Consider the following 14493-nt stretch of genomic DNA (forward strand, 5'->3'; position numbering starts at 1 on the left):
AAAATAAATACATAAAATAAAAGTATTGTGTCCATCTACTACTAAAAAACTACACATATATTTTAAGAAGACAAAAGATTACTCCACAAAATTCTCCATTCATAAACCTACTGAAGAACTGTGAAAAACTAGAATGCATATGTATGATTAAAGAAAGAAACAGGAACTTTCTAAAAAGGAAAAAAGCACTTCTATTCAGTTCAATTTCACTTTTACTATGTGGCAATAATGCTAACTCTTCTGATTTGTCAAAGAAAAAGAAATCTGGATATTCATTTGAAATTTCCCAATTTTTAAAAAGTCTAATTCACATGTTTTAAAACATGTGTGCAGGCAAACAAAACATGTTTGCAGGTCATTCTGGATTATACACCCCACACAGATTTTAGACAGACTAATAGCCTGAACTAATATTCACATACATGGTATGGCGCTACCCCAAGGTTACTCTATTGTATTTCATTAGGTATTAATTATAGTAACTAATAAATATCAAGTTCCCTAAGTCCTGAATACACTATGCTATTCTCTTAACCTAAAACTATTTTCCTACTCTCAGTTCACCAAACTCTCCTTCGCCTTCAAGACTATTTTGGGAAGTCTTCCTTGATTCCCCCCATACAGAATAAGTTGCCAAGTTCACAGTGTTTGAGAACTATCATATCATATAATATTTTGGAACTATAATCAATAAAAGGGGTCAGTGCATGCTCTCGTTCTCTCTCTTTCTGCGGACCCTTAAGGTCAGAGGAGATGTCACAGTGACTCCAAACATAAAGGTACTTGTGTCTCTTGTGTGGTTATTTTGCGCACCCAGTCAGCCCCGTTCAACTGGAGTAACCCCTGAGCCATTTGGTCTTGAGAACAGAAACCCGACAGTTAGGTAAAGGTTTACTGAATTCCTCAAACTGATAGAATTCCACCCTGTACTCTTACTTAAGAATTTACTTAGCAATAAAGTCAGGGAGGATAAACTGTTTGGTTCTTTTAAAAATTAAAATATTTGCAAACTTTGGTGATTTTCCACTAGTAGCAAATTATATAGAAGACATCTTAAATCATACATGGTTGAAAAGTAATGCTCTTTGGGAAAAAAAAAAACTTTAGTCACATTTTTACTAGATTATACTAATTTATTCTTTGTTTCAAAAAAGGAACTAATTGATTAGTTAAAATGTTTAAAAGGAAAAAATTATAACTGTGGTTAACTAAGAAACAAAATTAACTTAACCACTGGGTTAACATTTTAGTTTGAGGTTTCCTAAAACAAAAAAAAAATTTTTTTGAAGGATAACAACCATAGAATTTTTATTAACATTAATTAAATCTTATATATTTTTAAAATACTGCTTAATAAAATATAACAATTCCTAGAAGAAACAAGCATTATCATCATGCCCAGGGCAAGACAGATGAGAAGAATGTTTTCCTTTAATTGCCAAGTACTTTATGAATGCTTATAATATAGTCAGTATTGAAGAATTTTAATATGGAAATTTCAAAGTGATTTCTACAAGAGATTAAGAAAGAAAACTTCAGACTCACTTGTAAGGTACAATTTTCATTTCTTTCAAGGAATTTCACAAATCTCTGTACAACTCCTGGTTTCTGTATAACTTGATCTATTGGTGGATTAGGTTCTAAATATCAAAAAAAAGAAATCAGTTAATATATAGACACAAGAAGACACTTATCTGGTCCCTGTTTCAATTATCAGGGCACATAAAATAACTTTAACTGGATATAACTGAGGACAAATTTTCTCATAATTGTAATTTGATTGATTGATTTAGGTGCTGGGGAGTCAATCAGGCAGCAGTCCACCACTGGGCTATATCTCCAATCCCACTGCAATGTTTTTTGCAAAGCAAAAATTAATTGCAGTGATAGGAGATTTAAAAAATATTTTCTACACAGTTAAGTTGAAACCTATTAAGGAACTCACCTTTACAACATGGAAATATTTTAATCCAATACTCAAAACACCAACTGAGGGATAAAAGGCCTACTAATTCTTTCCAATATTTCTCTCAATTTTAAGGACATCTTCTTTACTACCAACAATGATTTGCTTAACATATGAGATTCTGTTTTGTATGGATATTTCTTTTTACAGAAATGCTGTTGGACTATCTAATATTCTTAACAAATTTTCAGGACATGCAAAATGTTTTTAGAATCATAAAATCTCTAGGAAATTCATGAAAAATTCAAAGAAAGATATTTCAGCTAGACAACAATTAAAAACAAAGAAATCTTGCTTCTACCTTCAATTTAGTAAAAATACCCTCTGTGGTTGTTCAGTAACTTCTCTATTGGTGTTCCTTTGGATCCGTCTTACTTCTATTTACTCTCTTCCTAGAAAATCAGTCTATTTTGCTAATTCAATTGCTACTTATCATTATCATTTGTGAAAATTCACGAACCTCCTTAACTGAATTATTCTCTGCTATATTCCAGACCATACTTACAAGTGCCTTTAATGTGAGGTTTTGTTTTCACACCTTCTTTAACAGGTAGCATAACCCAAACCAAATTCATATCACTATGCTTACTTACTCTTGCCCCTTTCCCTTCATCCAACACCCAAATCTGTCTTATACTGTGTTATCTACCTACCTAATCACCCAGGAAAAAATTTTCATTTACTCTTCATACTACAGTTAATAAAGCTATAGAATAAGATTTTGTTCAGGTGTTCTAAATCAAAATCCAAGTTCTTCTAATTATTAATTTGAGACCCTAGCTTAAACTGTTTTTATACTTATATCAATAGGATAAAACAATAATATGTATTTTTAATCCTTTTACCCTCCACATTAAAAAAAAAATCAAAACTAAATTATACAGTTATAGTTTGCATCTTCACCTTTCTTGTTTTTTTCTTTTTTTCCAAAAGAAAATTCTAATTTTACTATCCTTTTTCCCCTAAATTTATGAGAAAATTTGCTTTGCTTTTTTTGAGGGTACATGGGAAATGAGATTAGGAGAGAAAAAAAAAGGAATTTTGTGTTTTAAGTTTTTGTTTTGTTTTTTGGTACTAGGGATTGGATTTAGGGGGGCTTTACCTCTGAGCTCCATCCCCAGCCCTTTTTATGTTTTACTTTTTATGTTTTATTTTGAGATAATCTATTAAATTGCTTAGGGCCTTACTAACTTGCTGAACCCTTTCTATGTTTTGAGACAGAGTCTCACTAAGTTGCTTAAGGCCTCATTAAGTTGCTGAAGCTGGCTTTAAACTTGCCATCCTTTTGCCTCCTGAGTTGCTGGGATTTTAGGTGCGAGTCACCGAGCAATAGAAAACAGGATTTTTTGATTAGAGAGTAGAGAGAGGTAGGTACCAGACAATCAGCTATCTCTCTCTCTACAGTTAAATATAGACATAGATATATAACATATACATGGATAAGAACCTAAATATGGTCTCTTCCTGGAGAATTAAAACCAACACATTTATGGTTACTTCCATCTAAAATAAAACAATTTAAGTGTACTTGGATCAGCAGCTAATCTAACATATTATGAACTGTTACCAGTATTAAATGAATCGACAGAATAACGGTTTCTATACTTATAAAGGTTAATGAACTCTATAAGACCTTTATTCATTATGGCAATATAAACATAAGCAAAATAGAGGACTTATCTGCTTCCGCAAATTTCTACAAAAATGAACTTGAAAAAAGGATGATTTGTGATTTACATCTACAAGACTGGTCATGCTAAGGGAAAAGGTGATTTTAGCAAAATATCATTATTATGACTTAAATTAAAGGGGTACAAACTTGAGCTACGGGTAGGCTATGGATTAGCCAGAGACATACTTAGATGTCTCTAAGATCAAGAGTAAGAATATTCATTACAATAAATAAATGCTTCCAAAAGAGGCAAAGTTTCTGCTTGTTTTTGCCTCTTTTTGTTCTAGTTATTCTGCTTTCCCATTTCTCCTACACTTGGTGGATCAAGTGAAACTGTATTAAATCTAATACTTTAATAGCCCTGACAGAAAAATCAGTAAAAGAAAACATCCATAATTCCTGATGTATGCCCAATCTATGCAAGTAAAATCCCACTACCAAGAAGAAACAGTGATTCCCACTAAGGAAAAGATAATACAGATTAACAAAAACAGAACCCTTTGAGTAATTAGAGCAAATGAGGATAGAATCCTCTGACCAAGGAATTCTGAATCCAGACAACTTGCTCAATGACATCAGAAAGGTATTACACAGGCACACAAGGCTTAAAAGAATTTTTTACCAAAGCAAACATGTAGGGAGTGAAGAGAAAAAAATCCTTCAAACCACACCCTGCCTTAATGAATCAAAATATAGAATTCAGTAATGGTGAAGTTGTAGCATAAAAATGCTGGTGGCTGACTATAAAAATAAGGTGGTGCACAGCTGTAATCACAGTGACTCTGGAGGCCAAGACAAGAGAAGTGTAAATTCAAGGCCAGCCTGGGAAATTAGAAGACCTTCTCAAAACATAAAAGGGCTGAGGATGTGGGTCAGTGATACAGTGTACCTGGATTCAATCCTTAGTACCAAAAAAAAAAAACTCAAAAAGTGGCAAAATATAAAACTATAAAAATTTCGTTAATCTGCTATAATATAAGAGTATAAAAAGAAAGGAAGTCATTCTTGATTGTATAAGGATTTCTTAATATCGCTAAGCTAAAGCTTGGAAGAAGAATGGAAAACAAAACTTGAATGTAGAAAGCACAAGTAAAAGCCATGGATTCTATGTAGACCTCCCCATGAGATTTCTTTTCAATTCTGTCTCTATTAGGAAGATAAAATAGCTGATCTAAGGGCATTTTCAAAATCTTATCAACATATATGGAATTTATAGAACTAGAATTGCTAATCAGAATTACTAATTCTATAAATTCCATATATAAAACAGGAGATTAAGACATTTTTTTATTTAATGATGATTTCTTATAAACAATATAAAATTGTATAAATAATATATAGGCTATTGTGAATTATGAAGGGTCAATAAATAAGGCAAAATATTCTATCAGAAAAAGACCATACAAAATGCTATTACATTAACATATCTTTTAAAAAAATAATTGTGTTGGTAAAAGTAAATTAAAAAGAATACATGTACAAACTGAAAACGAGAGTGCAAATTAATAAACTTTATTCCCTTTCATCCACTATTTCACTTTGTAAATATATGTTCAGAAAATTTTAGATCGTATAATGATTTTTATAGCGTATTTATGATAACCAAAAACTTTGGGAAAATGTAAGGCCTGACTGATTAAATTACTACTTAACATTCACACTCTATAATGCCATGTTACCATTTAAAAAATCATGTCTGCAAAACACTTTCACAAGAATATACAACCTTATTTCTTGGTACCAAGATCTTTTTTCTTTTTTTTTAAAATATTTTATTAATTTTTGATGGACCTTTATTTATATGTGGTGCAGAGAATCGAATCCAGTGCCTCACACATGCTAGGCAAGCATTCTACCACTGAGCCATGACCCCAGCCTCTACCAAGATCATTCTTATATTTGCTTTTATTTGGTGGCGGGGGTGGGGTGGGGGTGGGGCTACCAGGGATTGAACTCAGGGGCACTCAACCACTGAGCCACATCCCCAGCCTTATTTTGTATTTTATTTAGAGACAGGGTCTCACTGAGTAGCTAAGTGCCTCACTTTTGCTGAGGCTGGTTTTGAACTCAGGCTCCTCCTGCCTCAGCCTCCCGAGCTGCTGGGATTACAAGTGTGTGTCACTGAACCCAGCTTTATATTTGCTTTTTAAAATTCTTTCATATTTTGCAATTTTTCCACAATCAATGTTACTTTCATAATATTTTTTAAAAATAGATATTATTTTGAAAGATACTTTACAGAGAAATGAAGACCTACTATATCCAGCAAAGGTATCTTAAATAAAAAACAAAACAAAACAATAAAACAAAATTCTATCACAAAATCCTATAATATCAAATAAGCATACTGAAAATGATTCTTGCCTTTAGAAAGCAGCTTTCTAAATTTCTGTGTTGCTGTTAGCTGTTGTTCAGCATTATTAGAAAAAATCATTTGAACCATATCTGTGGTAATAACTTCTTCCTAAAAACACAAAAGAAAATTTAATTTTTTGCATGACTAGTATCTTTTGCAAACACTGTTTATGAAATATTGTTGAGGTATAATTAAAAATACATTTTTTTTTTTTTTTTTGCAAAATATACCTCTGGAATGGGTACAGTAGAACTGATATCTGGATCCTGGATAGGACTTTCTAACATAGAGTCGTCATTTCTGGGCAAAGAGACATTTCTGCGTTTGAACAACTGCAATAAAGAGAAATCAATGTAAAAGCAAATCCATTTCATAGGGAGATAACAGATGGCATATTAACTGAGTTAATATCCCTGTTTATTAATTCAGGAATAAAAATGAAGGGGGGAGGAAAGAAAGAAAGAAACATGGTGAAGCCATGAACGTAGATTTATAGCTACATTTCTTAAATCAAAAATAAGAAAAAAATCTGGCTATAGTCTTTTTTTTTTTTTTTATTGTTGGTTGTTCAAAACATTACATAGTTCTTGATATATCATCTTTCACACTTTGCTTCAAGTGGGTTATGAACTCCCATTTTTAGCCCATATACAGATTGCAGAATCACATCAATTACACATCCATTGATTTACATATTGCCATACTAGTGACTGTCGTGTTCTGCTACCTTTCCTATCCTCTACTATCCCCCCTCCCCTCCCCTCCCCTCCCCTCTTCTCTCTCTACCCCCTCTACTGTAATTCATTTCTCCCCCTTGTATTATTTTTCCCCTTTCCCTCATTTCCTCTTGTATGAAATTTTGTCTAACCCTGAGGGTCTCCTTCAATTTCCATGCAATTTCCCTTTTCTCTCCCTTTCCCTCCCACCTCTCATCTCTGTTTAATGTTAATCTTCTTCTCATGCTCTTTGTCCCTACTCTGTTCTTAGTTACTCTCCTTATATCAAAGAAGACATTTGGCATTTGTTTTTTAGGGATTGGCTAGCTTCACTTAGCATAATCTGCTCTAGTGCCATCCATTTCCCTGCAAATTCTATGATTTTGTCATTTTTTAATGCAGAGTAATACTCCATTGTGTATAAATGCCACATTTTTTTAATCCATTCGTCTATTGAAGGGCATCTGGGTTGGTTCCACAGTCTTGCAATTGTGAATTGAGCTGCTATGAACATCGATGTAGCAGTGTCCCTGTAGCATGCTCTTTTTAGGTCTTTAGGGAATAGACCAAGAAGGGGAATAGCTGGGTCAAATGGTGGCTCCATTCCCAGCTTTCCAAGAAATCTCCATACTGCTTTCCAGATTGGCTGCACCAATTTGCAGTCCCACCAGCAATGTACAAGTGTACCCTTTTCCCCACATCCTCGCCAGCACTTGTTGTTGTTTGACTTCATAATGGCTGCCAATCTTACTGGAGTGAGATGGTATCTTAGGGTGGTTTTGATTTGCATTTCTCTGACTGCTAGAGATGGTGAGCATTTTTTCATGTACTTGTTGATTGATTGTATGTCCTCCTCTGAGAAGTGTCTGTTCAGGTCCTTGGCCCATTTGTTGATTGGGTTGTTTGTTATCTTATTGTCTAATTTTTGGAGTTCTTTGTATACTCTGGATATTAGGGCTCTATCTGAAGTGTGAGGAGTAAAGATTTGTTCCCAGGATGTAGGCTCTCTATTTACCTCTCTTATTGTTTCTTTAGCTGAGAAAAAACTTTTTAGTTTGAGTAAGTCCCATTTGTTGATTCTAGTTATTAACTTTTGTGCTATGGGTGTTCTATTGAGGAATTTGGAGCCCGACCCCACAGTATGTAGATCGTTGGCTATAGTCTTTGTGGTTCCTAACTGTTCTTCAATCTGTACACACTTCAACAGGATTTTTTTTAAGTGCCTACTATAAATATTAAGATGTGAAAGACACCACAGAGCGAGAGATGATAGATCATATTATTAACTGATTAACTGATTGTGATATTGGGGGTTAAACACAAGGGAGCTCTATCACTAAGTTACATTCCCACTCTTTTTCTCTCTTTTTTTGAGACAGGGTCTTGCTAAGTTGTCCAGGCCGTTTTCAAACTTGCAATTCTCCAGTCTCAGCCTTCCAAATTGCCTGGATTACAGAGTATATCATCAACTGACATTTTTTTCTACTTTCTTCACCAATCTTTTAAAAAATTAGTTTTAATTTGTAAATATGAGGGCCAGACCCTCCTATTTATTTGTATGTATTTATAAATCTAAGTAGATCTTGGAATGAAAAATGCTGAGAAGTGCTCTCTAAATGATTTTCTATTCTTTATGTCACATCTGCAAAATATAAACAAAGGAAACTTAAAGAGATCTGGCTGATGAAACTATAGGAGGAACAGAATGAATGAATAATATGGAAGATTACTATAATTAACTTAAAAGATGAAAAACACAAAGCAGTAAATAAACATAATTAATGTTTTCTAGGAAGCACATTTTAAATGAAAAATGGCAGTGATCTAAATGAGTCAAGAGTAAAAATAAAGTGGGGTAGAAATATGATAATATGAAAGGTTTATCCATAAAATGAAAAATCCTTTCTATAAGTGACTAAAAATTGCACAGGGATTTTAATTCATAAATTTGCAAATATTATTCCTGGAATCTAATAAATTAAAAAGTAGATTTACTTATAATCAATTTTTAAGTTTCCACTTAAAGTTACCTAAAAATTAGCAATAATTAAACTTTTCAACCTCTGTAAAAATTTTCTCAAACAAAAATAAATATTTAAAAATACCGACCTGTTCTTCCCTTTTTTGTTTTCGAAGCTGTATTCCTTCTTCTTCTCTTCTTCTACGCATCTCTTGAGGATTTAGGGCTTTATTCTTATAACTTTTCATTCTGTAATTATCTTTCCCTGGACTAGCCATGGAATCTTAAAGAAAGAAAAAAAACCAGACATGGATAACTCTCAAAACAACATAAGATATTTCCTCTAGAGCAACTAAATTCAGGCTCACGGATTACACAGATCTCAAAGATCATTCTGAAACTCATGTCCAAAGAGCAAAATGAGCAATATTTTAGGAATTACATGTTTGTCATAAGTTTGTTTTCTGTTACTTTACCAAAACACCTGAAGTCAGAGTAATTTATTTTAAAAGAGGTTTATTTAGTTCAAAATTATGGAGGCTGGGAAAGTACGGGAATCTGCGTGGCTTGTGGATAGGGCAAGAAGTTAGACATGTGCAGAGGGGAAGGGAACAAAGATGTTGACTAGCTCATAAGATCCACATTTATGAGAACTAATGCATTTCCACAACAAGACATTAATCCGTCTTAAAGGGCCCAACTCTGAACAATGACTGTTACGTTGGCAAATTTCCAAATTGAGTTTTAACAGGGACAAATCATGTACAAATCATAACAGTATTAGACAAATAACAAATTTTAATCTAAATACAAAGTTATTACCCTTATTTCATTAAGATTCAACAACCTTCCTTACTCTCTTACCTCCCATGGTACTTTGACCTTTCTGAAGTAGGATGTATCTGACAATTGCTGTAAGTCAGGAAATAATAATGAACTATTTAGGTAATCAAAAAAGAAAAAAAAAAAAACACTTCTAAATTATAGCTTCTGACAAAATAAAGAAATAGCCAGCACTAAATAGTCTTATTTTCAATGAAATACAGTAGCAGGATTCAATAAGCATACCTCAAATATTTACTGGGGTCTGGCTTCTTTCACTTACTTAAGGTACTGTCTTAAATTAAATACTAAGGCCATAAGCTTCATAACCTGAGTTATAACTACAATGTCAGTGCTCAGTCCTCCAGTAATAATTAGTTCTTTCTCAATATTTATATATTCTATCTTTAAAGTTTTGCTACAATTGTATTTCAAAATAGATATACTTAAGTATATATAAAAATATAATATAAAATTTTATATCTGAAGTATATGTACTACTATGAAATGGGCTGGGGCTGTAGCATGCCTAGCATGCATGAGGCACTGGGTTTGATCCTCAGCATCACATAAAAATAAATAAATAAAATTAAGGTATTCTGTCCCTCTCCAACTACAAAACAAATTTTTAAAAAAATAATAAAAAAAGAAATTTCATGTTTGAAGTATATGTACTACCTTTTACTTTTAAAAATGAATTGCATAAGTAAACATTACATTGATAGTTTGCTTTATCTGATATGAATACTAAAATAATGATACTGTATCCTATTCTGGATTTACATATGAAGAAAAATCAGTTTAAAGCAGTGTTCTCACTTAAGTTAAATATGAGAGATAGTTACTACCTAGTATGTTACTCTGATGAATTCAGAGGCTAACAACTAGGCCTAACCAGATGATATTATCAATCAGCTTATGAAGTAAACACAAAAGGAGAAGCTGGCTTTTATCTGGCATCCCAGATACAGTAGACAGACTAATAAAGGAGAAGATTTTATTGTATAATAAAGTACAAAATACATATGCATTAAATCCTATAAGAACATCTTGAGGCACTCTGAACGGCTTCACTGTTATTCTATCTTGATGAGACAAATTCTCCAGGGAAGAGGATAGAAAGGAAAGAGAAGCAACAAGCATTTCAAACAGGACTATACACAAAAGCAATGTTTTCGGAAGAACCCTGGCATAGCCAGGTGCTGTGATGCTTGCCTATAATCCCAGCAACTCAGGAGGCTGAGACAGAAGGATTACAAGTTTGAGGCCAGCCTGGGCAACTTAGCGAGATCCTGTTTCAAAATTTAAAATTAAATAAATACAAATAATAAAATATCCCCAGTACAAATAAATAATAATGATAATAAAAAGAAGCCTTGTACAGCCTCAGAACAGGAAGAAATCCAGTATACCTGAACAAAAGGATGCAAGAGAAAAGGGACAAGAAATAAAGCTTTAAGGGTAAAACATACGTGGTTCTTGAAATCCAGTTCGGAAATTTAGATTTGATCCTAAAGAATAAAATCAAAGAGATTAAGGAAAAAGTTGTCTCAAGTAGTACGGGGAGAGAAAAGAGAGATGCTGAAGACCTAAATTATATTAGTAAAATAAAAATATAGAAGATAAGTTAGATTCCAGAAGTATTTCTGAAACAGATTCAGTAAGATTTAGAAGCCAAATTTAACAGATATGTAGTAAGGACTAAAAGGAATTGGAGTATGACTTCATAGTTTTTAAGCTTGAGCCATTTCAGTATTATGATAAAATAACCCAAAACAGGAAATAAACTTGAAGATCAAGAGGATCAAAGGAGTGGTTATTTTGTTTGCCTGCTTGTTTCTGAGGGAATAATGATGAATTCAGTTATTTTAAGTTCATTTTTACAATTATATTCAGTAAAGATCACTTTGGCTTGTAGTTCTGTAAATTGAACAAATGCATAGTCATAAAACCATCACAGTCAAGACACAAGAGTTCCTTTACCCCTAAAAAAATTGCCTCATGCTGTTCCTATTAACCCTCTCCCTAGCCCAGCCACCATGCTTCATACTTGGGAACCACTGATTTGTTCTGTAGCTGTATACTTATGCTTTTCCCTGAATTATACATAAATGGAATTGTATAGCATTCAGTCTTCTGAATCCACCTCCTATTTGCATCATCCCTGTTATTGGCATTATTGTTAGTCCCTTCCTATTGCCAAGGAGCATTTCACTGTTGGGATATATCGCATAGCTATTTGGTTTTCAGCTGAAGGACATTTGATTTGTTTCCAGTTTTAGGAGGTTATAAATAAATCTGCTACAAAAATTCACATACAAGTGTTTCTGTAAACATAAGTTTTTTGACTCCTCTCAAGTAAATATTTAGGAGTAGAACTGAAGGATAATATGGTAAGTGTGTATTTCACTTTATAAGAAACTGCCAAACTGCTTTTCAAAGCTACAATACCATATTGCCTTCTCATTGGCAATATATGAGAAAGAGTTCCAAATGTTCTGCATTCTGTCTCCACTTGGTATTGTCAAGACTGTTGGTATTGTTGTTAATTGTAGCCATTGTAATAATTATATACTGACTCTAGTACATACTTTGACATAGGTCCTTACTGATCATCTAATATCATGGAGAGTTATAAAAAAAAATCATCAAAGGAGAACTCTTGAGGAAATTCACATTTTAGCAGAAAAACGGAGAAAACTTGAGGTCACCAGTAAAGTTTGACAAATTTCAGTAGTGATAGAGCTAGAGGTAGAATGGAATGGACTAATGATTTGAGAATGTGGGCTGTGGGTATAGATCAGTGGTAGAGTGTGTGCGTTAGCATATCCAGTGCCCTGGGTTCAATTCATAGCACCCAAGAAAAGAAGCTAGTTTGTGTCTTTGAAGTTAACCCCTGTGTATTCTGGAAATTAAAATGCATTTATATTTGACCAAAATTCCTTTTTAAAATATTTAATGGATTTTAGCAATATTGCATGCACTTGTAAGTAATCATCATTAGAAACTATTCAATCTTAACTTTTTAATAACGTTTAGTATTACTCTTATTATCTTATATATAAAGAAATCCTCTATCTCACTAAGAGCTTAAGCTCCAAAAGGAAAAAGAGAGATCAGAGTTTATTAAAGAGCAAACTAGGCCTCAACATTAGTTGCTGAAATATGACCAACAAGTGGAAAATATTGTAATGAGAATATTCATGGCAATAAATCTCTCAAGATATTTAGCACCTATATATATCACATTTTCTAGACCACCTCTAAGCTTTTTTGATCACACATCTTTACATATGTAAAATGTGTGTATTCATCCTCAATATTTATTTCTAAACACCTATTACTATGCTAATATGCTACCCCATCATAAAATTACAAAAAATTTTATTTTTTTAAAAAGGACATTTTTAGCTGGGTGCCATGGCAAACGCCTGCAATCCCAGTGGCTTGGGAGGCTGAGGCAGGAGGAGTTCAAAGCCAGCCCCAGCAACAGTGAGGCGCTAAGCAACTTGGTGAGACCCTGTCTCTAAATAAAATACAAAATAGGGCTGGGGATGTGCCTCAGTGGTCTACTGCCCTAAGTTTAATCTCCAGTACCCTCCCCCAAAAGGGAAATTTTTAAAAAGATGGTTCTAATGTTTTCTTTCCACATTTAATTGGATCATTTTGTGTCCCCAAACTGGTACTACCACACACACGCAATCTAGATGCTACTTCTGAGACCGCTAACCTAGGCAACCAGACTAAAACATTTAACAGAAATGTTTCAATATAAATTTGTTATCCAAATAAAATATAGCCCCCAAATTCATATATCACTTTTCCCTTTTTCTTCTATAGTATGCTTCTTACTTAATGCCTGCGTTTTCCTGTCTTGCTTTAAAGGTGATGTGAAGGCCAAGGAAAATAATCTCTAAAGATGTCCCATCCAATGAAATTGTTTTGTTCACAGGAAAATACAATTTAAAAGACTGATTCAAAAGCTGGGGGCATTTGAGGATGGGGTTGTGGCTCAGCGATAGATCACTTGCCTGGCATGTGTGAGGCCCTGGATTCGAATCTCAGCAACACATATAAATAAATAAAATAAAGGTCCATCAACAACTTAAAACAATCATTCTTAAAAAAAAAAAAAAAGCTGGGGCATTATAAGTTACTTTAAATATATATATAAAAAAAGTTGTACAATCACGTTAAATTTGCAAAACAAGAGAAATTTTTTTCACTCATAAGCTTAATTTTTTACCCAGTTCTTAGAAAAATCATGTTTAAGTTAAGCAAATAATTAGAATCTGAACTTAGTATTTTCTTTTTTTCTGATATCTGTCAATTGAATTTTTCCTGCTAGTAAAGACTTCATTTCCACGTATCTGACCTTCCCACTAGAAAAATTACAAAACTGTACAAAGAGCTAAGCACCCACCTGACGCCCCTACAACCAAACAGGCAGTACTTAGTTCTGAAGACAGAGGCGTTCCTTGCTCACCAGGAAATCCTCTTTCCTATAAAACACGAGTCATTATTGAGTACCGAAATTGCGAGACGAAGTCACAAGTCTTTTATCTTTCTTCGATGTATTCAAAACGGTCAAGAGTTAATGTCAGTTCCATATTTTTGAAGTACCACCGGCGTTTAATGCTTTCAAATCCTTACACGCATTATCGATTAAACACTATTAAATTTTTCATCTCGGAACGGAGATGTGTGGAACCCTGGACTGAGCGCTCTCAGGCCAGCAGGTACAAGAAGGGCAGCTGGAGGAGGTAGAACTGCTTCACGTAGGTAACCCGAGGATCCTGTCTCTTGCAGTGTGGCATTTCCATAAACTCCCAGCCACTGGTTACCAGGTGTGAGCAGCCACGTTTGGCAAGACTACGTACTGAGAAGAACCACCCAGAAACAGTGAGCGACTGAGGTGTGACGATCAGATCCGCTGCCTAAAGCTCCTTCCAAGGACCAGCCTGGCTGTCAGAAAGAATCTCTCACGGCGCTTTCTAATCT

General features: G+C 33.7%; 1 protein-coding gene across 3 annotated transcripts in view; it reads right to left on the minus strand.

Annotated features, from left to right (window-relative positions):
* Kpna5 (karyopherin subunit alpha 5) overlaps window positions 1-14493 on the minus strand; it is a 39929-nt gene that overhangs the window by 25085 nt on the left and 351 nt on the right. For 2 of the 3 annotated variants that reach the window (XR_011707707.1, XM_027953025.3), the window contains exons 2-5: window positions 8820-8953; window positions 6225-6326; window positions 6003-6102; window positions 1546-1640 (exon numbers count right to left, since the gene is read on the minus strand). Coding sequence is in view for 2 of the 3 variants with exons in the window: in XM_027953025.3 (XP_027808826.1) it covers window positions 1546-1640; window positions 6003-6102; window positions 6225-6326; window positions 8820-8953 (431 nt within the window). In the remaining variant the exon portion in view is untranslated. Of the gene's footprint in view, window positions 1-1545; window positions 1641-6002; window positions 6103-6224; window positions 6327-8819; window positions 8954-13915; window positions 13995-14493 lie in introns of all 3 variants that reach the window. The other variant, XM_071613077.1, reaches the window with a different exon arrangement.

This window comes from Marmota flaviventris, chromosome 6, assembly GCF_047511675.1.
Source record: "Marmota flaviventris isolate mMarFla1 chromosome 6, mMarFla1.hap1, whole genome shotgun sequence".
Taxonomy (NCBI): Eukaryota; Metazoa; Chordata; class Mammalia; order Rodentia; family Sciuridae; genus Marmota; species Marmota flaviventris.